This window comes from Panthera onca, chromosome E3 (genome assembly GCF_046562875.1).
Source record: "Panthera onca isolate mPanOnc1 chromosome E3, mPanOnc1 haplotype 2, whole genome shotgun sequence".
Taxonomy (NCBI): domain Eukaryota; kingdom Metazoa; phylum Chordata; class Mammalia; order Carnivora; family Felidae; genus Panthera; species Panthera onca.
The window spans coordinates 37,728,487-37,755,788 of record NC_138354.1 but is presented as its reverse complement, the minus strand read 5'-3'; the positions used below and the strand labels follow the sequence as shown (position 1 = coordinate 37,755,788).

Here is a 27,302-nt window from a genome sequence, read left to right as displayed (position 1 = left end):
ACCTTGGGTGTAGGGTTCTCGGACACACCATTACCCACCCCCGCGGTGCTTCCCCGTCGCAGGAGAACCCCCAGCGCAAGGGCGACCCTGGGACACGGAGGTCCCCTCTACTTCCAGCTCAGTTCCCCGCCCTCTAGGTGTCCAACTGAGTGCTCCTCGGGGCTCCTGCAACTCCCCGGGGCCAAGTATCGCGTCTTTCTTCGGTCGCCCCCAACCGATAGCCATCCCCACCCTGGCAGTGCTTCCCAGCTCAAGGAGGGGGTCCCTCGGGAGCCGCGTTCCCGCACATCGCGCACTCCCCGCTCAGCTCCCCGCCCCCTGGGCCGTGCATTCTGGGCCCCCGGCAGCTGTCCAGGCCCGGCCGTTCCCCCCCGCGCTCCGGGAAGTGCTTCCCCGCCCAGGGCTCCCCACGGCGCGCGGGTTTCCCGAGGGCGTCCCGGGAGCGCCATGCGGCGCCTCCTCACCTCCGGGTCTGCACGGTGGGGCTGTATTTGCCTTTGTTTCTCTTCCTGAAGAGCGAGTTCATGGTGGCGCTCGGGGTGCGCGGGCGGGGGCGGCGGGTCGCGGCGCCGGGCTGGCAGTGGGCGGCGGGCGGGCCCGGCGCGCACCGAGGGGCAGGCAGCGGACACAGGTGAGCGAGCGGCGGCGCGGGAGCCCCTAGTGCGGCGCGGCGCGGGCGACCGGTCACTACTCACGGGGGGCGGGGCGCCCGCTGGCCTCCGGCTGTCCCGGCCGCTCCCCGAGAAGGTGGCGCTTACCTTCCCGGAGGAGGGGCCACCGGGCGGGCGGGGCTTCCAGCCCCCTCGGGCGCGCGCCCTAGGCCTGGTGCGGGCGAGTGGGGTGCCAGGCCAGGGCTGGGGGTGGGACACGCGGTCCTATCCGGACACCTCCCACCCTCCCCGGCCCCCGCACGCTTGTGGCTGGCAGGTGGGCAGGGGCGCTCGGCCAGCTTTCCCGCGCACACCCAGCCCCACCCTCACACCCCTTCCCCAGGGGCCCCGGCGCGCCCCCTGGCTGAGGGCCTTCACCTGGCTCCCGGCTGCCCCTGGCGCGCAACGCTCCCCTCTCCTTGGCTCACACCCAGGTGTTCCCCCCACCCCCACCCCCGCCCAGCCAGGTGTGGCAAAGACCTGACGGGTCTCTGTGCCTTGGATAGCTCGTGAATGACACTCAGGTGGTAATAGTGTCGATGACGATTGAGAAAAGCACGCACCTGTCGCGCATCAAATCCCCCAAGACTTCCGCCACAAACGGTCAGCTGACACCTGGCAAGGCTGCTGACCGCTCCCAGCCTCAGTTTCCTTATTTGCCAAACAGTGATAACAACTGCCCCCAGCCCAAAAAGGTTAGTAGGAGAGTCCTGCTGAGATTTCACACAGAGTATGTAACACGGTGCCTGGCCCAAATGTGCAGGAAGTGTGGCCGTCATTATCAAGCCATCTTGATGGACAAAAAGTCCTTTGAAACTTGAATAACTCCAGGCCCTGGCATGATGGAACCACTTCGTGGCTGGTCATAAAAGCAGCTGGGTTCTGGTTCAAAATAGCCATGTTACACAATTCTGCCAGCATGTACCCAGGTTAAATTGTGTGCCACCGTGTGCCTGGGTTAGACAGTGGGCGTCTGTGCACCCAGGTTAGGCATGTGCTACTCGAGAAGCCTGCAGTTGGGCAGTAAACAGTCTGGCAGTGAGCTCACATGGGGCCCAGACAGCTGGGAAGGAAGGTTCAGCGCCACTTTAGAGGGTGCTTGGGGTGGGGTCTGAGCCCAGCTGGTAAGGAGAAGCAATGAGGTCTGCAGGGCAGGGAGGCAGGATCCCCCACTGGGGATCCAGAGTCCTCAGGCTAGTCCCTTCCCCAGATGTTTTTCTTTATAAAATAAGGACGTTGGTGGGGATGTTGATCCCCAAGGGCTTTTACTGCCCCAGACCTCAGAGCATCTGAGAAACACAGGTTCCTTTAGGCCATCTCTTGTCCCTACCATTTAAAGACTTCAGTTTTGAAGTGTTACAGAGACGCTAGGAAAAACTAACTCTTTTTTGTTAATGTTTATTTATTTTTGAGAGGGGGGAGGGGCAGAGAGAGAGAGAGGACAGAGGATCTGAAGCAGGCTCTGCACGGACAGCAGAGAGCCTGACGCGGGGCTCCAACTCACTAGTCGTGAGATCATGACCTGAGCCAAAGTTGGACGCTCAACCGATTGAGCCACCAGGCACCCTGGAAAACCTTATTCTTAATGAGGCATCTGTGGGTGAGCTTAAGAGGGTCTGTGCATCCTTATAGCTTCTTTCAAAATGTGCCCATTTGTGCATTTTTCTTGGGGAGGGCCTACTGCTTTCAGTGAGTTCCTTCCTTCACTCATCCAGCCGATACTCAGTAACACTCTTCCAGCTGTGGCTGCCTGGTTCCACTACAAGATAAGAAAAGGGAAAAGACAAAACACAGCAAAGGGCCTTTCTCTTAAGGGATGGGGTCTGCGGGGCACCAAAGAACTCAGGTCCAGCCAGCTAACATTGGGAACAGGTGTCAGGGAGAAGCCAAGGTTTCAGATTACAGGTGTGGGTGGAGGCGGGTGGACTTGGGGCCTGAACACTAACTCAGCAGAGTTTACCCGCCCACAACCCCTTCGCCAGGGCCCAAGTGGGCCTTAGCCGGGGCCTCAAGAGGAAACCTTGTTGATCCCTCTGCTTTTGCCCATGTGGCAACTCTGCCTGTAAACTCTTTCCTTACTTCTCTCTCTTGCCTATCCCCACAGGGTGGCTCTCACATGGGAGCTCAGCATGCCTTAAGGGATGTTCATGGAAGCACTGTTGCTATGGAGAAAGCTCCGGAGACAACCTGATGGTCATGGGGAGAAAGTGGTTAAATAATCCACGGTGTATCCACACTACGAAACTATGCAGCTGGAAAAGAATGAGGGCCTGATGTGGACACACTTAGCCAGGCACCAGAAGTACGGTGCGAGGAAGAGAATATACATATGTATATGCACAGAAAGCTTCTGGAAGGATCCACAAGCTGTGAGTCCCCTTAGGGGGGGATGACAGAGAAATCTGAATTTTCATTGTATCCCCTTTTACAGTATTTGGATTTTATTTTTTATCTATTTTTATTTTTAAATGTCTCTTGATTTTATTTTTTTTTATATGTGTTTGAATTGCCTTTTCAGTTACTTTTTAAAAACTTGTTTAAAAACGACTGAAGTCTGGCATTCCCTCCTCCCAGAGCCTTCCCTGATGACCCTCTTCTGCTTCACCCACCACCACACTCTAGTGAAGTAACCTCTTTCCTTTTCAGACTTTGTTACTGGACCAGGAGATACTGAGGAGTAAAGATCATGAAAGATAGGAAACTTGGGGGAAAAAAGACCCTGTGCTGAAGCAGGAAGCTGCTCTCCCCTCAAGTTGCTGATAGTCTAAGAGCTGAGACAAAGATACACCTGCCAAGTTCACCTGGATGAGTCTGGGAGGAAGAAGAGCCTTATCAGAGCTCCAAAGATGGGGAGGAGCAGCCTGGGAGACCTGGGTTGGGGTCCTCGCTTGGTCTCTGTCAGCTGTGTGGACGTGGGCAAGTCATCTTGCCTTTCTCTGCCTCAGTTGTCCTCATCTGTGAAATGGCCACACAATGATAGCATCAACCTCAGAGAGCGAGACCCCATGGGTTGTCACCCACTTAGCACACCCTCTGTCTCTAGTGATGGCTCAACAAATGGGAGGACATTACATCCATAGATGGAGGCTGGATGCTTGTGGCACTGAGGGGTACAAGCAGTTACAGGAACTCCAAGCGGTGTCAAAACTCTAGACTTCTCCCAATTTCTGAATCTCCTTTCCCCATACTTCTCAGAAAGGTGAAGGTCGGCTTTGGGGAGGAAACTGGGCTGGGGGTGCTTCCCGGTTAGCCTGCTTGTAGCTCAGCTGCTGAGTAACAGTCATGACACTGATTATATTAATGCCGTGTCTCATTTATTGAGGATGGACTCTGTGCCAGGCAACATGGCATGTGCCCAAAATGCCTCAGATGATTCCTTCTCCCCCACGGACCCCCACGGGGTGAAGCTGGGGGTGGGGGGGGGGGGAGACCAGTCCTCCCCACCTGGGGCAAAGCTCTCTTATCTCCTGTTCCAGGAAAGAGCATCGAGACCCTGCGAGGCCCAGTGCACAGCGGGGCTGGTTCCTGGGTGAGCCTGCTCCAGCCCTGAGCTCGGACCCCCACCCACCTCCACCCTCCCAGCCTCCCGCTGACTCAGCTGGGTCAGGCCCAGGAGCTTCGGGGAGAATTAGCAGATTCAGGGAGGAATTTGGGCTGTGCTTCACCATCCTCCCCCTCCATTCTCTCCAAGCTGGGCTCCAAGCTGGTGCAGCTCTGTGTGCGTGCACACGCGTACACACGTGTGCACGACACTGGCTTGTGGGCAGGCCGGATGGGGTGGGAGCTGTGTTCTGGCCCCGTGCATCCTCCTCTGGGCAGATGGGATTTGTTTGGTTCCGCAGAGCCCTCGTATGCCAAGTGACTCATCCCTCTGCCGACCGGGGGTGGGGGCTCGGGGGAGGGTGTTTGCTTTCCTCGGGTTTGCTTGATGGTTAAACCCACGGAGAGGGCACCTGCGCGGCCATCCAGTTCTCCGGCAACCAGGCCACCCTCGGCCCCTGAAGCCTGTCCCCTCTCTGCAGCTGGGCTAGGCTGCTGACCCCCGGAGGCCACTACCTTCTGAAGGGTCACCCACCCCCTCCTTGTTTTCGGTCATTGTTTCCCCAGCAGCTGGAGAGGTGTTCACTCACTCACTCACTGGTTTGGGGTGTTCCTGCGAACCAGTCTGAAACAAGAAGGGCAACATTCCCCCAGCCCCAGAAAGAGGGGTGTGATGGCCCAGCAGCCTGTTCCTTACCACAGCCCCTTCTCCTCCCATCCTCCCGTGGACAGCCATCTCCTGTCTCCAACTGTATGACCTCACCTCCACCTGAGGAGCATTTAAAAATGCAGATTCTAGAGTCCCCTTGTTGGGCGGGTCTGGAAGGGCCACGGAATCTGCATGTTAACAAACAACTACCCCCAGGTTACTGAAGCGGGTGGTTTCTGGGCCACCCTGAGAAACAGCTGTGAATAGAAAGATGCGGTACATGCTCAGGCCCTGGTCTACACCCACCTGGGAAGAGCCCACAGGCTGTAGCTTGAAGCCAAACTGGGTTTGAATCCTGACTCTGCCACATCCACCTGTGTGTCCTTTCAGAGGTGGCTTACCCTTCTGGAATCTTGGTTTCCCCATCTGTAAAATGGGGAAGAGCCAGGGTGCCATGATGCGTGCCAAGCACCTGGCATGGGATCCCCTCTTCTCCCCACTCTTCAAGGGGACAAGAGGGGAATGGCCCGGCTTCACCCTGTGTTTTGTAACATGTATTTACTTTTCTTGCAGAACAATGCAAGGGATGGAAAAATCACGCTGGCTCTCCAGCCCAGATGGGCTGACTCACACTCAGTCCTGGGCTGGGGGCCTGGTGAGCTCCCCACAAAGCCCTTGGGGCCAGATGGGAGGTTGGACCCTGGCAGCAGAGGCAGGAGAGGGTCCATGGTGAGTCACCCACTCTGCCTGCCCCTTGAGTCATCCCCCAAGAATGTGCCTCCGGCCCCTAACCGCTGGGGGCTCCTGGCAGACTGCCCCATCCTGGCCACCTCCCCACTGCCTGCCAGGCAGCCCCACCCTACTGCCCTCCCAGAGAGCCATTGCTCAGATGACCATCCTGCCAGCCCTCTCTGGATGCAGGTGTATACCTATAACAGCCGTGTCTATTGTCCAACTATTGAAACAGCTCCTGACAGTGGTTGAGTAGTGGCCACTCTGAGGCCCTGGTGTCCCTTGGCAGCCCTGGCCCTTCCCCCTCAGGACCCAGTCACTGAGGGGTTAACCCTTGGCTCTGCAGGGGACCTCTCAGCCCCTGCCCCACCCACAGGCTGGGACCCACTCTGACCCAGCATTACTATCCCCTCAGTCCCTCTTGCAGATCCAGGCCTCATACCGAACCCTGGATTGCTTTCCAGTACAACCTGCTCCCTCTCTCCAGACACTTCATTTCCAGCCCATCCCTGGGCCTCTCAGCCAGGCTGTAAGGGCCTCCCAGTGAGGAGGTCACGCCATCAGGGCAGAGAGCGGAGCTGGGTGGGACCAGACAGGCTCTGCCAGGCCTGAGATCCCCGCAGGACAGGCTGCCCAACCCTACCCCAAAACTGCTATCCTCCCCTAAACACCCAGCCTTTCTTCCTTCTACCCCGCCTTGCGGGGCCCTGCCAGGGCTCATGCTGCCCAGACCGGTAGGGCTGCATTTCTGGGGCCAGTGTCCAGGGTGTGACAGCCCCTGGGAATGGCCAGGTCAGAAGGTCAGAACCCCATTTCCTCCAGAGTCTGGGGGCCTGAGTGATGGATAAGCTAGGCCACGAGGGGCAGAACACAAAATCCAATCAGGTTTTAGCTTGAAGCCAAGCTGGGTTTGAATCCTGACTCTGCCAGGTACCCAGCTATGTGACCCTGGGGAAATGTCTTCACCTCTCTGAGCCTCAGTTTCTCCACCTGAAAAGTGGGAATATTCTGGCATCTGCTCCATAGGGTCTTGAAAAGATTCAGTGAAGTAAGACATGTAATATTAACAATCACAACTTTTGCTGCACTATGTGCTAGGCCCTGTGCTAAGTGCTTGGGTTAGGGAGTTGGCCTATGTATTCCAGCTTAATTGACGTGTGACAGCCATATAATAAAGTGTATATATTTAAAGTATACCATCCAGTGGATTTTGACGTCAGCAACCAATGGTAAAATTATGGCCACAACAAAGATGATGAACTGGCCCTCCTTCCTCTCCCCATTTTTCACATGTGGAAACCAAGGCTCCAAGATGTTAAGTGCCTACTCAAGGTGGTCAGGAAGGAACTCAGGATTTAAACCCTGCAAACTGAGGGGCGCATGCATGGCTCAGTCGTTTAAGTGTCTGACTTCAGCTCAGGTCGTGATCTCGATGTTTGTGAGTTCGAGCCTCACATCGGACTCTGCTGACAGCTTGGAGCCTGGAGCCTGCTTCAGATTCTGTGTCTCCTGACAGCTGTGAGCCTGCTTCGGATTCTAAGTCTCCTCCTCTCTCTGCCCCTCCACCACTCTCACTTGGTCTCTCTCTCACTCTCTCTCTCTCTCTCTCTCTCTCTCTCTCTCTCTCTTTCTCTCACTCTCTCTCAAAAATAAACATTAATGGGGAGGCTGGGTAGCTGTCGGTTAAGCATCCGACTCCGGCTCAGGTCATGATCTTGTGGTTTGTGAGTTCGAGCCCCATGTTGGACTCTGTCCTGACAGCTCAGAGCCTGGAGCCTGCTTCAGATTCTGTGTCTCCCCTCTCTTTGCCCTTCCCATGCTCATGCTCTGTCTCTCTCGGTGTCTCAATAATAAATAAAGGTTAAAATTTTTTTTTAAATAAAATAAACGTTAAAAAAAATAAACCCTGCAATCTGAGCCAGGGCCCTTGTCCCCCACCTCTGCCACCATTCAGCAGCGTGGCTGGGACAGTGTAGGCGCTCAATGTCATTATTGAATGAACAAATGAATGAATGAGAGGGTCAATGCATGATAGTGTTCGCAGGGAAGGTCCACAGAGGAGGTCCAACCAAAGGTGAGTAGGTCCTGAGTGAGAACTATGGTATACAAAAGGTGTTCAGATGAACAGAAAGCGTTCGTTCATCAAATATTTATTAAGCACCTACTATGTGACAAGGCCTGTTTTAAGCACTCAGGATACAAGGTCAAGTACAACATATTCAGGTTCCTGTCGTCAGGGAGCTCACTGCAGAGGGGTGGGGATGGGGGATGGTGTAAGTTTAATGCCACCTGTGTGTGGATGATGACACCTGTCCTGTGTCCCCAGTGATGGGGTACCCCAGACAGACAAAGTTGTGGAGGAGGGGCCTGGAGACACTGTGAGGAAAGCAGTCAGACCCAAGGATGAGGGTGGTTGGAGCCCTGGCAAGGAAGGGGAGGGAGATCCTTGCTTGCAGGGACCCTGGTTCCTTCATCATACTGCCTCCCAAGCATCACGGACATTTCCATGAATATCAGGCTCCCCCTAACCCCTCAGGGGAGGATCTTGACTTCTTGCCTCCACAGTGCCTCCTACACATTCACCCATCCATTTATTCGGCCCCTATTGTATGCCTAGCCCTGGGAATACAGCAGCTAACAAGATACAATGCACACATTCCCAGCCTGAGAAAGGAAAAAGAGAGAGGGTATGGCTGATCAATGCTGAGACGGACAGGACATTTGGGTGGAAGAGGACACACACATGGGCGGGGGGAGGGGGCTCCCGTAGCCTCACAGGGAGGGAAACGGAGGGTGCATTAAGTGAAAAAAGACACTGACCCACCACTGTTCCATTTTTGCCATTTGTGATGTAAAATAGAGCTGACCCCCTGTATCCCTCCTGCCTGCCTGCCTAGTCTGAGTTCGCCTGGGCTCTTTGTCCACTCTCTCTGCTGAGGTCTAACATTCCTGCCAGGGAGCTGGGTGGCCAAGCCCCCATGCGCTGCCTTCCCAGGCCATTCTCTGGTCACTGGCTCAGGCTTAATCCCTTGCCCGGGCCCAGGCCTCGGAGACTGATGAGTCAACACCAGTTGGCTCTGGACAAACACTCCCCCCCTTTTTATCCCCCCTTCAGTCCATCCTGTTCTCCGGAAAGGGCCCAGCCTCTGCTGGTCCAGGGCCGACTCTGGAGAAGCCATGTCCAGTGGAACTTCCTGAGATGATGGAAATATTCCATATATATGGCAGGCACAAGCCACATGTGGCTACTGAGCAGTTAAAATGAGGCTAGTGTGAGTGAGTTTTTAATTTTATCGCTCATATTTATATAAATATGATATGTTAATATCCACGCGATTAATTTAAACAGCTGCATGTGGTTGGTGGCTATTGCTTTGAGCGGCTCTAGAGAGTCAGATTGGGCCCAGGTACAGAGGATGAGCGGGCAGCTCAGGACGCTGGCTTTCTCCCCCAGGCAGGGCGAGCTTGGGGAGGCACTGGTGGGTCAACTGGGGCCTCAGAGACTGAACTGGCCATGGAGGGGAGTCCCTTGGGGTCTGCTCTGTTGATAGAGCCAAACTAGGTTTTGGTGCCTGTGACTACCCTTCCACCCGTCTAGCTCTTTGGTCTGACCCCAGCCTGGCAGGCAGAATCATGACCTGAGCCAACCCCTTAATATTGGGGTGCCCAGCTCCAGCGCCATGGTCCAACCTCTCTCAGATCTGGCTGACCACATCACAGCCCCACCTCTCTCTCTCCCCATCCCTGCCCTCCCCCTGCACTGTTCCAGAGGAACCTAGGATGAAGGGATGGTGTTACACCTAATTTGCTGAAAGGCAATGGGAATGCATCCTCCTTCCAAACCAGAGGAGTCAGAGACCATAGCTGTCTTAGTCCTGGCCCCCCAACCAGAGCTTGGGTGCACAGACCCTGGGTGCAGGGACTTTACTTTTGCAGTGACCTCAGGCCACGGAAACAGGGACAAGAAGGAAAATGCACAAGGAAGAGGCAAACCAACCAAAGGTGCGGTCACAAGGTGGGCTCTACCGTGGGTTCAATGGTGGCCCCTCAAAAAAGAGAAGTGCGAGTCCTAACCCCCTGCAACCTAGGAATGTGATCTTATTTGGAAAAAGTTCTTTATAGATGTAATTAAGTTAAGATCTCAAGATGAGATTTCCTGGATTTAGGGTAGGCCTTGCATCCAATGACAGATGTCCTTATAAAAGAAAGGCAGTGCTACCAGCACAGAGCCCGAAGTGGGGCTCAAACTCACAAAACTGTGAGATCGTGACTTGAGCTGAAACCAAGAGTCGGTTGCTTAACTGACCGAGTCACCCAGGTACCCCAACTTGTGGGTTTTTAAAAGCCACTAAGTGTGTGGTAATTTGATAGAGCAGTAGTGGGAAATCAATACAGAAGTTTCCTTCTTCCCAGCCCCACAGGGGGACTTTGTGCTGCCAGCAAGGTAAGTTGGGGCCTATGGAAGGTCATGAGTGAAGGCAGGAGAGTAGGGGCTGGGGAGTGCCCACTCCGCCCCCTCCTCTCCCAGGCACGTCCACCCTGGACACTCTCCCATCTTAGTGACCCATAACATAGGGCAGCCTGCTGGTGGCCTCCCACAGGCCAACAAGGCGATGCAGGCCCAGGGAGAATTTCTTGCACAATACTTCCTGACTTGTGATGTGTCCAGGCAGTTAGTATCAGAATCGAGTTGAATTATAGGACACCCAATTGGTGTCCAGAGATTCGGAGAACTGGTTGTTGAGCAGAAACCCCCCCGGCCCCCCACATTTGGTGTCAGAAGCGTCGTGACTAAAAACAGTTCAGCCATACCGACGCCTGCCACAACGCAGAGGAATCTTGACGACATCATGCTCCGTGAAGCAAGCTAGGCACAAAAGGCCATGTTGCGTATGATTCCATTTATATGCAATGTCCAGAATAAGTGAATCCATAGAGACATAAAGCCAATCAGTGGTCGCCAGGGTAAGTTAGTGGGGGTGGGGAATGGGGAGTGACTGCTAAAAGTTATGGGATTTCTTTTGGGGTGAGGAAATGTTCTAAAAATTGGTGGTGGTTGTTGCACCATTCTGTGAATATATTAAAAGCCACTGACTTGTATGCTGTAAGTGGGTGTACTATATGGTGCGAGAATTATGTTTTAATAAAGCAGAGTTATCATTTTCCTACATTGCACTCTCTCAAATGCCACCCCTCTCAAAAACGTTCCATGGAAAATGGTCCTTCTCTTCTAACTGACATGATTTACCCACCCCCCCTTTTTTTTTTAACTTTTCCAATGTGATTTTGTTTTAAATGTTTACATATTTATGTTGAGAGAGAGAGAGAGCATGTGTGTGCAAGCAGAGAATCCCAAGCAGGCTCCACACTATCAGCACAGTGTCTGATGTAGGTCTCGAACCCACAAACTGTGAGATCATGATCTCAGCCAAAATCAAGAGTCAGACGCTTAACTGACTGAGTCTCCCAGGCACCCCTCCAATTTGATTTCTTTAATTATTAAGGTCAGATATACATAATAAAAACTTACAGTGGCATCTGGGTGGCTCAGTCGGTTAAGCGTCTGACTCTTGATCGTGGCTCAAATCATGATCTCACAGTTCGTGGGTTCAAGCCTCTCTCTCAAAATAAATAACCTTAAAAAAAAAAAACCACACACAAAAAACACCTTACATTTTACTAACTGGAATTAAAATAAAAACTTGAAAAAAATGTACCATTTTAACCATTTTTAAGTGTACATTTCAGTGCCATTAAGTACATTCACGATGTTGTGCTGCCCTCACCACCATCTGTCCCCACAACCTTCTTTCTCATCTTGCAAAACTGAAACTCTGTCCCCATTAAACATTAACTCCCCATACCCCCTCCTCCACCCCCACCCCCACCCCCACCCCCACCCGCCCACTTTCTGGCTCTATGAATTTGAGGACTCTGGGCACTTCGTATAACTGGACTCAAACAGTATTTGTCCTTTTGTGACTGGTTTCTTTCACTGAGCATCACATCTTCAAGGTTTATCTACACTGTAGCATGTGGCAGACTTTCTTTTTAAGGCCTAACAATGCCTGCATTATCCCCACTTTATTATTTTAAGTTGAGTTATGTATTTTGAGAAGAGACGGGGAGTGGAGAGAGAATCCCAAGCAGGCTCCGAGCTGTCAGCACAGAGCCCCGTGCAGGGATGGATCCCATGAACTGTGAGATCATGAGCTGAGCTGAAATCGAGAGTCGGTTGCTTAACCGACTGAGCCACCCAGGCGCCCCCATGTGATCCCCACTTTAGAGGAAGGGACACTGTCGTTATATACACTGCAGGGACACTACAAGGTAGCAGGGCCAGAACTCACACCCAGGCTGACCTGACCCCAGCACCCACTGCTCACCACTCTGCCACCCAGCCCCCTTCCAAGCACTGCACTGACTCCCAGCGCACCCTACCTTTGCTCCCTCTCCCGGCCCCTCACTGAAAGCTCCTGGGGCTCAGATATCCTTTTACTCACCTTTGGACCTTGGCCCCACCTTTAGAGCATGGTGGAGTCCCAAAGCTTGTGTGGAAGTGACTAGACCTGGGGGCAGGGTTGGAGGGTCTAGGTGGGCAGGGTCTGGCTGTGTAGCCTCCAGGATCAGGCCCCTCCAGACTCAGCCTCTTGTTCCATCAAAATTGCCCAAAGACAGAGACCGCTGCAAAGAGTTGTGCAGGTTACAACCTGCACACCTGTACATGGCCGCCCTGCCAAGGGCCCCTATGGCCCTCGAGATTACCAAATCCAGGAGGTTCCTGAGCTCCACTCTGAGGAGGGAGAAGGAACTTAGAGGCAGCCCCGGGACAAAAGAGATGTGGTGCAGAAAGCAGATTGGGGGTGGCCAGGGGCTGAGGGAGGCAGAAAGAGGAGTGACAACTTGAGGGGATGATGAAAATGTTCTGGAACTAGATAGTGGTGGATAATTGCACAAACTTGTGAATGTACTAAAAACCACTGAGTTGTACACTTAAAAATGGTTAGGATGGTAACTTTTATGTTATGTGTATTTACCACAATAAAAAAAACAAAATGCCCCACCGTCTCCAGCTTCAGCATTGTCCTGGGGCCCTTATGTATTCCAGGGCCCAGATCAAGGGCCACATGTGTCCCCACAAGGGTCTGGACCTTGGACCCTCTCACTCCCAATCCCCTTCTCACCCCACCTGTTCTTGGTGTCTTACTGAGCTATTCAACTGAGGACATTTCCCTATAGGATGCATTCTGAGGACATCTGCAATTGAGCCCAGTGTTTTTTCTACTCAAATAAATGCATTACTAATGGTTGAATTTCCTGTGGCAGTGGCCTATCTGTGGGGGAGATATTCAGAGTTGTGAGGTGGTTTCTGACATCTTCAAAAATTACCTCACAAAAGGCAGCTTTGGTAGGAAGCAGCTGATAGAGGCTGAAGCTCCTGTCCCTGAGACTAACTTCTCAGAACTTCCATGGAATCAGTCCAGCCTTCTGGTACTCCCTTAGTCCAGAGCCAGATGCCTGGATATCTTTGCAATTCAGGCTGGAAAACCATATCTTCTGGGTAATTCAGCTATAGTCCCCGGCAGAAGAAGGCATGGGAGAACCAGAATCCTGGGTCTGAAGTCCTTAGTAGCTGTGTGACCTCAGGCAAGTTACTCAGTCTCTCTGTGCCAAAATTTCCTTGTCTTTAAAAGGAAGATTAAAATAGTTTTGATCTTAAAAGTTTTTTTTTTTTTTTATTTTTAAATTAACGTTTATTTATCGGGGTGCCCGGGTGGCTCAGTCGGTTGAGCATCCGACTTCAGCTCAAGGCATGATCTCACAGTCTGTGAGTTCAAGCCCCGCGTCGGGCTCTGTGCTGACAGCTCGGAGCCTGGAACCTGATTCAGATTCTGTGTCTCCCTCTCTCTCTGCCCCTCCCCTGCTCATGCTCTGTGTCTCTTTGTCTCAAAACTAAATAAAAACATTAAAAAATATAAAATTTAAAAATTTAAAATAAAAAATAAATTAAAAAAATTTAATGTTTATTTATCCCCAAGACAGAGAGTGAGTGTGGGAGGGGCAGAGAGTGAGAGGGAGACACAGAGTCTGAAGCAGGCTCCAGGCTCTGAGTTGTCAGCACAGGGCCTGATGTGGGGCTTGAACTCACAAACCGTAAGATCATGACCTGAGTGGAAGTCTGACGCTCAACCGACTGAGCCACCCAGGTGCCCCTTAAAGGTTCTTTCAAAAAAAATTTAGGTGAGGTGGCTGGCTGGCTCAGAGCATGTGACTCTTGATCTTGTGGTCCTGAGTTCAAGCCCCGCCTTGGGTATAGAGATTACTTACATAAATAAAACTTAAAAAAAAGATTAAAAAATTAGGTGATAGTCATATAACATAACCATTAACCATTTTAACTTAACATTAACCATTTTGATGCAAACAATTCAGTGGCATTTAGTGCAACCACCACCTCTATGGAGTTCCAAAGCATTTTCATCACTACAGAGGTTGTTTTTGAAGATCTAATGTTTGTAAAGCCTTAGAACGGTGCCTGGAACAGCCCGTGCCAAATAAGTGCTCGATAGATGGTAGGAATAATTAGTAAACAGTGCTCACAACAGGTAACACGTGCTGGGAGGTGCTATTATTAATTAATTCTCTTCCCTTGAGCTGGAGGAGGAGGGAGTTAGGTTCTCACTCCACTTTGGGCAGCATTTTCCACTTTGAGCTCTCCGTACCCAGCCGGCTGGGCTGTCGGTTGTCCCCCACCCCGGGCTCAAAGTCCCATGCTCGCTCACCGATTGGAGGCAGGGGAGGCGCTCATGGTAGCAAGGAAACTTGGGGTCTCCCCCGCAGTCTCAGGGCCTTCCCTCTGCTCCTGTGGCTCTTCCTGGCCCGCTCCCTGCATCTCCCACGCCCGCTCCTGCTCCCCCAAGCTGTCACCTTCTGTGGCAAAGGAGACACGTGTGTGGGTGGGTAGCCGGGAAGATTCTGGCAGAACGGAAGGGAGTGAATTGGAGTGGAAACACGCCCACGTCTGGGAGGAGCTCTGGCGAGCGGACCGCCCCCGCTTTTGAGCGCACCACCTCCCCCTCAGGGTTGACATTTTAGTCCGAGCACTCTGGTATACCTAAGCACTTGGAAGGACACCCCCCCCCCGCCCCCGCCCAACTCCAAGATCTGCCAGTCAGCACTGCCAGACCTGTCGACTTTGAACAATCGCTTGGGGAACTTGTTAAGCAGGTACATTCCTAGACTCCTCTGAGCGATGCCCGGGAATCTGCCTTTTAACGTGCACTCTGCTGTAAGGAGTCTTAGGAGCTGGAAAGTTTGGGACAGACTGCTCGGCCCCATCCTTCCAGGTGCAAGCATCCCACTCTATGAATACTTAATGCCAACTTAACGCTTTCCGTGCTGTAACAACTACGTGCTAAGGCTCACTACGCGCCCGGCACTGAAGCCCAGGACAAGCATGCTGGTTTCCTTGCTGAGTGCGAGGTACAGCGAAACATTTCTGGACCCCATCTCCCCCGAAAATTCCCCTCGGTGTGCAGACCCTGGAGCCGTGGATTGTCGTTTGCTGCCACCTTGTGGCAGAGATAGCAACTTTGTGCTCCACGTCCATTCTTGTTCATCTTAATTGAGAAAATGCACTGCACACTAACTATTGTGTGCCCGGTACCTAGTAAGATCATGGGGACCAGGGGGGCAGATGAATAAGACAGACACAGTCCCTGTGTCACGGAGCTCACAGCTCCCGGGATATTTAATAACGCACAAATAAATAAAATGCGTGAATAAATGATTACAGACTGTGGCTAGAAAGGAAACAAACAAGGGCTGGTTATCATAGGATGCAAAGACCTATGTATTTGCTAAACAGAGCACTGTCTGTCTCCCTGCACAGTTTTTCCCTGCCCAGGACTGTGGGCCACGCGAGGGCAGGCGAATCTGTTGATTCCCCCTTGTGATGGGTGAAGTCACCCAGTGCTGACACATAGTAGGTGCTCAGTAAGTGTCCAGTGAATGAATACATGGGTTATAAGGCTGTCCAGAGCCAGCTTGTTGGCTCTTCCAGGCCGAACAGATGGGGAGCGGGAAGGGAGGGCTTTGGAAGGGAGGCTGGGTTCTCTAGGGATCTTGGGAGGGCTAGACGGTTTGGGTGTGAGCCAAATGTCACCCTCCCTGGGAGGCGCCAATCCACCCTGTCTTAAATTGTACACTCGCTCCGTTCACTTCTTGGACCCCTTCCCTGCTTATTTTTTTTTTTTTTTTTTGTCCTTGGTGTTTTTCACCATCTCACATACTGTATATTTGCCTTATTTACCTCACGTCCGGCCCCCAGGAATGTAAACTCCGGGAGGGCAAGGATTTTTGTGTTTTGTTCACTTATGACTCTCCAGCACTTGTAAGAACCTGACACTTAGCAGGTGCTTTGTAAACGCACACAGAGTGAATGAATGATGCATGGGCGGGGCTTGGGGCAGAACTAGAAGGTCTCTAGGTGTGGCCCATGGGAGGCGCGGGGCTCTGAGACTAGGCAACCAGGTCTGGATGGGGTTGGAGGTAAATCTTACGGAGAAGGGAGGGGCTGGGAGGGGCAAAGGTTCGCGGACCTTTCGCGGGCAGAGCAAGGCTCGGGGTGGGACCTTGGGGCGGGGTCTTTCCAGGGCTGGGCCGTTTCCAAGGAGGGGTGCCTTAGGGGCGGGACCAGTATAGGGGCTCGGCCTACCTGAAGCGTGGCCAAACTGGAGAAGGGCCGGGCAGGGGCGTAGTCAAACAGGGAATATATATATATATATATATATATATATATATATATATATATATATATGAGAAGGGCGGGCTAATGCCGGGGCGTGGCTAGGGAGGGACCAATCAGGGGCAGAGTAAATCTGGGCGGGGCCGTAGCAGGGAGGCAGGGGCGGGGTCAGATCAGGGGCGGGGCCAGGCCGGATTCTCCGCTGTCCCAGGTCCTGGAGCACTCCCGCCGGGCAGGTCTGGCTCCTGCCCTGCAGGCCCCTCCCTGGCTGGCCCGGCCCCAGGGTGAGCACGGCCGGACGCCCCAGGCTGGGCGGCCGCGGTCGGGCCTCGCCCCAGAAGCTGCGCTCCGGGCCAGGCGTCCGCGGGGGGGCCCGGCGGACTCAGCGCCATACTGACCCCGGGGCTGCCTCCCTGGAGGTTCCGAGGGCGAGGGCGAGGGTGAGCAGGGTTGCGGGGGCCTGCGAGTTCATACGTGTGTGCATGCTTGTGTGTGTGTGCATATGCATACCAGTGTATGTACAAGTGTGTGGACGTTTGTGCTCACCAGGGGAAGTGTGTGCGTGTGTGGAATTGGGTGGTGTGAGGTCCAGGGAGCTGAGTGTGTGGGCAAAGTTGCATGTGTGTGCAAGGGTGATCCTGTGTGGGAGGTGGGTCATGCATGTGTGTGCGTGTGTGTGTGTGTGTGTGTGTGTGTGTGTGTGTGTGTGATAGAGACATTGCATGTGAAATTTAGTGAAGACTGTGTATGTCAGGGTATCTTGGAGGAAAATGGAAGGGCAGGTGCAATGATACTTGGGGGGGGGGGTCTATAGAGGACGTCTGTGGCAAGCTGTGGGGTGTGTGGGTGGATGGTGAACTGTGAGAGTGTAAGAGTTGCAAACGTGGGTTTCCATGTGAGTAGCGGTGAGGGGTGCTTCTGGGGGCCTCAGTGTGAAGGAGTGGAGACCAAGGAAAGTTTGGGAGTACTGATTGCTCTTGGAGGGATGAGTGTGGCCTGGAGCAGTGGGTAATGGTCAGGGCAGGTGTTTGGGGCATGGCCCAGAGAAATTTGGTGATCACATCAGCCCTCTTGCTTTGAGGGCTGGGGAGATGTGTGGGCAGAGCATGAGAGGGCGGGCTTGTCCCTTGTTTGGGGAAGCAGTGGGCAGGGTTATGCTTCAGGTGGAGGGAGCTGCTACCTTACCAGTCACCTGTCACCCAGGTTTTGTGCTCACTCCTGCCTGGGTGCTTCTGTTGGCGCTCCTGCGAGAACATGGTGCAGAAGTACCAGTCTCCTGTCCGCATCTACAAGTACCCATTTGAGCTGGTCATGGCGGTGAGTGACCCCTGGTTCTCCAGCCCCTTGTGTGATGGTTAGAGGGACACAGGAGGTCAGCTGTGCAAAAATGAGAGGGAGCCCCTCAGACTCCCAGATGAGAAGGTAACTGGTGAGTCCAGTTTCTCCCTAGTGACCCTCCACCCAGCCACCCCAGCCTTCTCCACATCTTCTGGAATCCTTGTCCACTGACCACATCACAAGATCTTTCTTTCTCCTTGCTGAAGCAGACTTGTTCTCTCATCTCAACCTCCTCTGACAGAAAACAAGGATATCATGGGCCAAACCACTGCTGTCACTTTGTGTAATGCTAATAATAGTAATAATAAATGTACTAATGATGATGAGAGTAGCAGCCATTCACTGAGGGTTTCCAGTGCCAAGTCTTTACATATATTGTTTCATTATTCTCATTTTACTTCCGCTAAACTGTAGCTTGGACAGGTAAAGGTGGCCCCAAGTTCTGCGGCTGATAAGAGGTGGAGCCAGGGCGCAGACCCATGCAGGGGGGTACTCTGGAGCCATGATTTTTTTTTTTTTTTGCCATATCCCCCTCCCTCCTGCCCAGGGTCTTCCTTCAGTTTGCACATCCCCTCTCCTTTCCTTCAAAGAAGCTGACAGGAGGCGAGTGGGCAGCAGGGGTCCAGGAACAGCCATTTTCAGGGTAGCTTCAGACTGACTGTATATAAATCAAGTAGCCACTCGGTCGAGGGACTACAATTGGCTCCCAAGCTCTTAGCCTCCTGGATCAATAATCTTTGCACCATGGGGCAGATGCTGGAAACAAGCAGATGTAGCTTTCCTTCTTGGGGCCATCCTTCTGCCTCTCAGAGGTCCCCTTCCTTGGGAAAAAAGGGGCAATGCTCTGGGGTTGTGTTAGGAGTGAATGAGATAATGTGCAGTGCCTCTCGCCCAGTGCCTGACACACAGTAGGCACTCACTAAATGTGGTTGTCCCTGTTATCACACCACATGGTGTTATAAATGATTGTGTTGAAAGTGTAAGAAACATTGGAATCCCCCCACATCCTCCCTATCCTAACCTATTACTTAATTTTAGCCTTTGATCCAAGAACTTTCATATCAATTGGTACCTCCGTGGATATGTGTCCCGACTGGTCTTATTCTACAAATCTACTTATATATGTGTTTATAGTCACATAATGGGTTAAAAAATTTTTTTAACGTTTATTTATTATTGAGAGACAGACGCAGAGCATGAGCAGGGGAGGGGTAGAGAGAGGGAGACAAGGAATCTGAAGCAGGCTCCAGGCTCTGAGCTGTCAGCACAGAGCCCGACGTGGGGCTCAAACTCACGAACGTGAGATCATGACCTGAGCCGAAGTCAGTCGCCTAACCAACTGAGCCACCCAAGCGCCCCCTTAATGGGTTTTAAAACATCACTGGAATCATTCATACATGTTGTGCTGTTATGTGCAGATGGTTCCAGGGCAAGAGGCAGGGGCTAGTATTGACTAGCTGGGTGACCTTGGGCAAATTATTTAACCTCTCTGAGCCTCCATTTCCCATCTGTAAAATGAGGAGTACCAATCCTGGTTTCCAAATCCTGGCACTGTGCATGGATTAAATGAGTCAATATACATAAAGCTCCCAATGCAAGGTCTGGTACAGACCAAATGCTGTTACTGTTATTGTTGCTGCTGCCTGTGGCTGTGTGACTTTCCCGTATTTGTAATGAGGGTCAGACACCAGGGGATGGCGAAGAGTTAGAAATGCTGGGTCCTTGCTACTGCTCTACTGTGCTCTGGCTGTGTGCTATTTAAAAGCCACTGAATGTATCTGAGCCTTGATATCTTCATTCATGAAATGGGGATGGTTATATGCACTTCATAGGGTTGTCATGAGGATTAAAGATTTTATATATATATAGGTGATAAATACATTTATATATACATTATAATGTGGAAGGAATAGGGGGGTGAGGGGCAGGTGCCCCATGCAGGTCTTGGTCCATACCAAATAGACAATAAATGGCAGCTAAATATAAATATTTGTCCTGTAAGGTTCCAGGCACCCTACTTAGTCTAAGACCCTAGGGTTCATTCATTCATTCATTCATTCACTCATTCATTTAAAAAAAGAGAGATACTATCCCAACCCTTTTGGGACAACCCACAGTCCAGGGACCTATGGTTCTCTACCATGAAGCTGAGACAAATAACTGTAAAATGGAAGACTAATCCTTTTTTTATAATTGCATGAGCTTAATAAATGTAAATTTAATTTAGCATATTTGGGATTCTCCAAAATATTTACAATCATTACACTTTAAAACATGCCCGCTAAAGGAGCACTGAAAGCTGTATTAATAAGGCTGGTAAAGTATTCACATTGAGTTTACTGGAGTATGTTAAGCATATTTTGTAAGCTTCCTGTTCCATAAATGGATGCAGGACTCTGCTTACTCTTCTACCTGTTAACAGTCCCTAGATGTTGTTGCATAGAGGCTTGTGGGCACAGCAGGAAACAAGGTTTTCAGATATTCATTTTCTGTATCTGCATTAATTTAAGTTATTTGGGACAACCATGCCCATGTTTCCTTATCTTCCATTCAATCCTTATTGGTGAAAGGGCCCCAAGGCTCTGCAATGTTAGCGACAAAGCCACTTTACCGACTGTTTACAAAACATCATTGTCCCCAAAATAGCTGCATAACTCAACATAACTTGCATGCTGTGTGGGCACAAAAGGGTTTTTCTGCACTTAATGTCCGTCTTTGTTTCTCAGCTAAACACTTGCTCTCAGTTTGGGTCAGATGCCAGGGAAGTTTCGGATGAACTCAGCTATTTTCACTGCATCCGAGTGACTAGATGGGCTGGCCTTTGGTTTTTCTGTTTAACAAAACTGACTTGAGAATTCAAACATTGCTTGTTTCAGAAGTCCACCAGCAACAAACACAAAATGACTAAAACTGGGCTCAAGGAATTGGTTATAAAATAGCACCGAGGCAACATTTCCAGACCCAGATTAAACAATTAAAAAAAAATTTTTTTTTTCTCTTTCATCTCAAAAATGTAACTAATCCAGTGAATGGGCGTCTCTCTCCTTGGGCCAAATCCCCTGGCAGGAATTCTGTTTCTGAAGGGTGGGATTCCAGGGACCTTTGTTTTCTTCTTTCTTGACTGTGTTCTGTATTAATTTGGTTCAAAACAGTCAGCTCGTATTATCTTGGTAAACAGAGGGAAACAATTAAGACAATGGAGGCAGCTGGTATAAGATTGGAGAGGGTCTTTGGTCCCTTTGTATGTGGGGTCCCTGAAGGTGGTGATGGGGTCTTTGTACATAGAACACAAAGGCCGTGTCTTGCACTTCAGACTGTGGTCACTTGAGCATCGAAGGCCACTCTCTGGTCAGCCTACAGCCTGTTGTGAATGGTTTCTGGGTTCTGGCCTCTTCTCCCAGACCGATGGTTGCTAAGAGGCAGATCCATCATCTGGGTCCCTGCTCTAGTTTCACACCTGGAAAATGGAGGTCATAAAGGCTCCCGTTCCTCATAGAGTTGAAGTGAGGATTGACTGAAGGGACAGGGATGCCCCGGCAGGGCCTGGCACATTGTTAATGCTGGTGAAATATTGTTTAGGCTTATTGTTATTATTTATTGTCTTCATAGCTTTATTGAGCTATAACTCATATACCCATTTGAAACGTATGGGTCAGTGGTTTTTAGGATTCATAGAGTTGTGTAACTATTACTACTGTCAGTTTTAAAACATTTTCATCGACCCAAAAAGAAACCCTGTACCCATCAGCAGTCCTCTCCGATCCCCACACCCCAGCACCTGATGACCACTAGTCTACTTTCTGTCTCTGTGGATTTGCCTGTTTGGGACATTTCCTATAGGTGGAACCATACAACATATGGCCCTTGGTGACAGGTTTCTCTCATTGAGCATCATGTTTTCAAGGCTCATCCATGTTGTATCATATCAGCACTTCATCCCTTTTTATGGCTGAATACTATTCCATTGCCTGGATCAACCATATTTGTTTATTCATTCATCATTGTTTCCTGTGTTGGTCTGTTATGAATAACACCGCTATGAACAAAGATGCACAAGTTTTTGTGTGGATATATTCTTTCCAAAGAAATCCCTGCCATGAATTGTAGTGATTATTTGGCAGGTTTAGGCAAATTTTATTTTTAAAATTTGATTTAACAAGCATGTTCACGTCCCAGACACTGTTTTGAGCCCATCCAAATATTAAGTCAAGTACCTCTCCTAAGCATCCCATGAGACAGGTTCTGTGGGTGGCACCATTCTACAGAGGAAGAAACCGAGGCATGGGAAGGATGAATGGATTACCCAAGGCCACAAAGCAAACATGAGATGGCTGGGGACTTCACTGCAGGCAGTTTAGCTCCAGAATCCACATTCCCAATCATGAGCTCTGCCATTTGTCAGAGCTGAGGATCTCAACTTTTTGAGGTAGATCTGGGCCCAGGGAGCAGTCTCGTGGGGATGGTTACCACCAAAGCTGTGCCCCGAATGCCTGTATTCCATCAGGACACCACAAAGGGGAGCACAGCCAGAACCCACAGACCCTGGCCTCCTGGGGGGCAGCAGATGCTGACAGAGCCTGGAAGCAGTTACCAACCCAATGCTCTGTGTGTCCAGCCCTGAGACTTACTCAGAGTCAGGTAGTTTCATAGCAGCCTTAACGTAAGGCAGAGCCTTCAGAGCGTAAGGCAACTGTCCCCTGGTCAGTGTATTCATATGCTAGAGCTGCGTAACAAAGCACCACAATGGAGGTTGGTTTAGAACAACAGAAATCTAGAGGCCGGACATCCAAGGTCAAGGTGTCAGCAGGACTGTGCTTCCTCTGAAGGTGCTTGGGAGGGATCTGTTCTGGGATTCTCTCCTGGCTTCTGGCAGTTCTTTGGTTTGTGGGAGCATAACTACAAACTTCACCTGGCATATTTCCTGTGTGTGTGCCTCTGGGTCCAAACTTCTGTTTCTATAAGGACACTAGTCGTACCAGATTTATAAGTACCCTCTACTGACCTCAATTTTAACTTGATTGACCTCTGTAAAGACCTTCTTTCCAAATAGGGTTACATCCTGAGGTTCCTGGGGCCTAGAACTCCAACCATACCTTTCTTAGGGGGACGCAATTCAGCCCATTTATGCTCACTAGCTCAGTAAATGACATCATCAGTAAATGGCAGAGATTTTAATTTAGGGAAATCTGACCCCATAGCTTGCACTCACAGCCAGACACTCCAGATTCTGGCTCTGACGTTCAGTAAACACCTGTGCACCAGTGGCCGAGGCAGCTTCAGGAATGACCTGGCTGCCTCTTGTCCGGGCACTGCCCTGGGATCCCAGTGGGGCTCCAAAGCCCCGTGACTTGAGCTCATCTCAGATTCTGCAAATCTAACGAAGGAACATGGCTCGGGGTAGAATTTCTTCAGCAATAGGCTTTTCACACAGAGGAAGGGTTATGGAGGTGAGGGCTGTCATCAGCAATTAAGTGTTAAAATATTTAAAGACCTGGCCTTTTGTATTGATAAACAGCTTGTAATTTAGCAAATGGGTTATTAATAAGGAGCAGCCTCTGGAGGTAAATCCTTGCAGCTCAGGCCCAGGGTAGTTACAGTTGGACTGGTTGTTATGGACGTAGTTTTAGTAAAGCAGCAGGGGCCTCATTTAAATGAGTTTAAGTTAGTTCCCTGGAGCCCATCATATGATCCTGTTGCTAACAGATTAAGGGAGGCGACATTTTGCTTACAGGACCTGGGAGAACAGAAGTGATCCATCACCCAACAAAGTGATCTTCTGATTTCAGAAGTATATTTTAGGTCCTTACTCATTAGTTAATGCAAATATTAATTCACGCACATGTTCGTGTATGCATCCTACAAATATTTTTTTTTTATGTTTATGTATTTCTGAGAGAAACAGAACGTGAGCAGGGGAGGGTCAGAGAGAGAGGGAGACACAGAACCGGAAGCAGCCTCCAGCTCTGAGCTGTCAGCACAGAGCCCAACACGGGGCTTGAACGCACCAACCATGAGATCATGACCTGAGCGAAGCCAGACGCCTAACCGACTGAGCCAGCCAGGCGCCCCCCGACAAATATTTTTTAATGTTTATTTATTTTTGAAATGAAGAGACAAGGTGCAAGAAGGGGAGGGACAGAGAGAGAGGGAGATACAGAATCTGAAACAGGCTCCAGGCTGTCAGCACAGAGCCCGATGCAGGGCTTGAACCCACGAACCACCAGATCATGATCTGCTCCAAAGTCAGGTGCTTAATGGACTCAGCCACCCAGGTGCCCCTGCATCCTATAAATATTTATTGAGTTTCATTGTATCCCAAGCAGCATGCTGAGTGTAGGGGCTACAACATAGTTGATTCCTAGCACTTGTTGAAACGCATCATGATTCTGTTGGTTTCCTTCCTTGTTTATTTTTTTATTTTTTTTTTTTTAATTTTTTTTTTCAACGTTTTTTATTTATTTTTGGGACAGAGAGAGACAGACAGAGCATGAACGGGGGAGGGGCAGAGAGAGGGAGACACAGAATCGGAAACAGGCTCCAGGCTCTGGGCCATCAGCCCAGAGCCCGACGCGGGGCTCGAACTCACGGACCGCGAGATCGTGACCTGGCTGAAGTCGGACGCTTAACCGACTGCGCCACCCAGGCGCCCCCTTCCTTGTTTATTTATATGGGCCTTTCTCATAAAAGTAAGTTTCAGGAAGGTGGAGACTATGTCTATCTTGTTCTGGTTCTCCCGACATAATCCCTTCCTGCCCTCAGAGAGCTTGCAGTGGTGTGGTGTGGTGTGTGTGTGTGTGTGTGTGTGTGTGTGTGTGTGTGTGTGTTTCCCAGAGAGAGAGAGACCGAGAGAGAGAGAGAGACAGAGGAACCAGGCAAATGCTGTGTAGCTATGTATGTAGCTACGTATGCTAATTCATAATAGGGAATGAACAGAGTATTGTAGGAACAAGGGAAGGGGCCAGTTAAGGGTCTTTTAAGTCATTCAGGCTGAGCCTTGCCAAGGGGTGGAGGGCCCACTGTGTGCAGAGAAGGAGTAGACCTTCTCTCTGAAGAAAGAGATGTGGCTCATATGAGCTCCAGTGTGAGTTAGAAAGTGATTGGCAGGGTCAATTCAAGTCTGTTCAAGGACCTCGGGAGCTTTGGAAGGTTTAAGCATGCGTGACATGGTCAGATTTCAGGTTTAAGTAGATCGGAGGGGGTTTTCCATCCCAGAGGCCAGGAGAACATGGAGAAGCAGAGGTGACAGAGGCTGGGCACATTCCTGAGACACTTGAAAATCTAAAATAGCGTTTCCCTCCCATCAAGATCCTGACATACCGCTAAATGTCAGGACGCTCTAGGCGGGTGTCTGCCTCTTTGTCCCTCCCTGAACCACCAAGGGCACCAGCTGATCCTAGAAATTTGTGGGCACAGAGTGTGTTCGGAGGAGGAGAGTTTCCTCCACCCTGCTCCCCATGCGTGGGTGAGAATCCACAGCAGGTTTTTGTGCAGTTGCCGGGCGGGGCAGCCAGGCTGTGCGTTCCCCTTGGTGCTGCAAAAGACTGGGCGTTCCGATGGTGTGAGCTCATGACAGAGGGACACAGTCCTGGACAAAGTGACATCCAAATCCAATCCGTGAGAAGAAGGGATAGAATTGGAGCAAATAACACCTGGACCCTACTAACTGCACCCATGCTGCAGCCTTAGGACCAGGAAACTGAAATACAGGGAGAAGTGTTCCCTGGAACCTCGTTGAGGGCTGATTCTTCGGCCAACAGCCGTGGCTGTACCCCTCTCCATGACTGCAGAGGGGAACTACTCAGGGGCTTATTCATCTGTGTGAGAGGCACCTTCCAGGACTCAGCTTTCTGCCGGTGGAGCATAGACAGCAATCCACAGGCACAGGTTACCGTCTGGGCCTGCGGCAGTGTCCTGGCAAGTGTAGACAGTAGCGGGGGGGCCCTGCACTGTTCCCCCTACTCTTCCAGGTAGATACATGTCAGTGGTTCCAACTTCTTGCTTTCATTCTCCAACACCAGCTCCTCCCTCCTCCTCAGCCTCCTTTCCTTCCTTCCTTCCTTCGGCAAATATTGGCTGCGTGTCGACAGCATCCCAGGTGTTGTACGAGGCACTGGGGAATCCAGGGATGAAGAAAACAGACACAGAGAGAGAGGTGTTGACTATAAACAAACACAACATGCACACATAATATCCTATTTCAAATCACAATCAATTCTCCCGGTAGGGCTGATAAACCATCCTGGAGATGGCTTACTCTTTTTTTAAATCTTTTAAAAATGTATTCATATTTGAGAGACAGAGAATGAGCGGAGGAGAGGCAGAGAGAAAGGGAGACACAGAATCTGAAGCAGGCTCTAGGCTTTGAGCTGTTAGCACAGAGCCTGAGGTGGGGCTCGAACTCACAAACCGTGAGGTCATGACCAGAGCCAAAGTTGGATACTTAACCGACTGAGCCCCCCAGGTGCCCCTCTTTTTTTTTAATTTGTGGTAAAATATATATAATGCAAAATTTCTCATTTATCCATTTTTTAAAAAAAGCTTAACATTTTTTAAGTGTACTGTTCTGTTCAGCATTAAGTGCATATACACTGTTGCACAAGCGCTCACCACCACCCATCCCGAGAACTCTTTCAGCTTCTCAAACTGATACTGTGCCCCCATTAAACACTAACTCCCCACCCCTCCTGCCCCGCCAGCCCCTAGTACCCAGCCTTCTACTCTCTGTCAATGAGTCTGACTACTTCAAGAACACATACAGGTGGAGCCATATAGTATTTGTCCTTTTGTGTCTGACTTCTTTCACTAAGCGTGATGTTTTTGAAGTTCATCCATGTTGTAGCATGAATCGGTGCTTCCTGCCTTTTTATGGCTGAATAATATTCCACTGTATGGACGGACCACATTTTGTTTGTCTATACATCTGTCAATGGACATTTGGGATGTTTCTACTGTTTGGCTATTATGAATGATTCTGTAAAAGTATCTGTTCAAATGCCTGTTGCTTTACTTTTGTCCATTTAAAAAAATCTATGACGTGGGGCGCCTGGATGCTTCAGTTGGTTAAGCATCTGACTCTTGATTTTGGGTCAGGTCATGATCTCACATTCGTGGGTTCGAGCCCCATGCTGGGCCCTGAGCTGACAGCATGGAGCCTGCTTGGGAGTCTCTCTCTCCCTTTCTGTTTCTGCCCTCCCCCACCCCTCTAAATAAATAAATAAAATAAACTTAAAAAAAAACAACTACGATGTGATGTCTGGCACTGTGCTAAGTGCCTTAAACATATTACCTCCCTTTAATCTTCACTGTAGTCCTTACAAAGTAGATATCATGATCTTTCTCATTATCTTCTCTCTCTCTTTTCTTTCTTTCTTTTCTTCTTCTTCTTCTTCTTCTTCTTCTTCTTCTTCTTCTTCTTTGAGGGAACTGAGTCTCAGAGGAGTTAAGTCGAGGTTGCCCAGCTGGCACATGGAGAGTTTGCCCAGCTGGCACAGTAAACCCTGTGCTTTGACTCTGCTGTCCCACCACACTGGGGCTTGCCCCTTTGCTATGTCCACATGTTTTGGCTGCAGGGTCCTTGTGACCCTTTGTCTCCATCTTTTGTGTCTCCAGAGCTAGCTTTAATTAGAATAGCAGCAGCTTGTTCAGC

General features: G+C 50.6%; 2 protein-coding genes and 1 long non-coding RNA gene across 4 annotated transcripts in view; 2 read left to right on the top strand and 1 right to left on the bottom strand.

The window, feature by feature from the left end:
• The window catches only part of PPL (periplakin), a 46,501-nt gene extending 45,688 nt beyond the window's left edge, over positions 1 to 813 (bottom strand). The window contains exon 1 of one of the 2 annotated variants that reach the window (XM_081791731.1): positions 465 to 813. In XM_081791731.1, coding sequence (XP_081647857.1) covers positions 465 to 526 — 62 coding nt within the window. In that variant the 5' untranslated portion in view covers positions 527 to 813. The remainder of the gene's footprint in view (positions 1 to 464) is intronic. The other variant, XM_060648369.3, reaches the window with a different exon arrangement.
• Positions 814 to 2,072: 1,259 nt separating this feature from the next.
• Positions 2,073 to 6,146, top strand: LOC132689023 (uncharacterized). Its single transcript, XR_009614792.3, has 3 exons — positions 2,073 to 2,250; positions 2,755 to 3,019; positions 3,297 to 6,146. It is a non-coding gene; the product is annotated as an uncharacterized LOC132689023 (long non-coding RNA).
• A 10,370-nt stretch (positions 6,147 to 16,516) lies between these two features.
• Positions 16,517 to 27,302, top strand: part of SEC14L5 (SEC14 like lipid binding 5) — a 45,181-nt gene continuing 34,395 nt past the window's right edge. The window contains exons 1-2 of the mRNA XM_060648383.3: positions 16,517 to 16,758; positions 17,522 to 17,635. Coding sequence (XP_060504366.1) covers positions 17,573 to 17,635 — 63 coding nt within the window. The 5' untranslated portion in view covers positions 16,517 to 16,758; positions 17,522 to 17,572. The remainder of the gene's footprint in view (positions 16,759 to 17,521; positions 17,636 to 27,302) is intronic.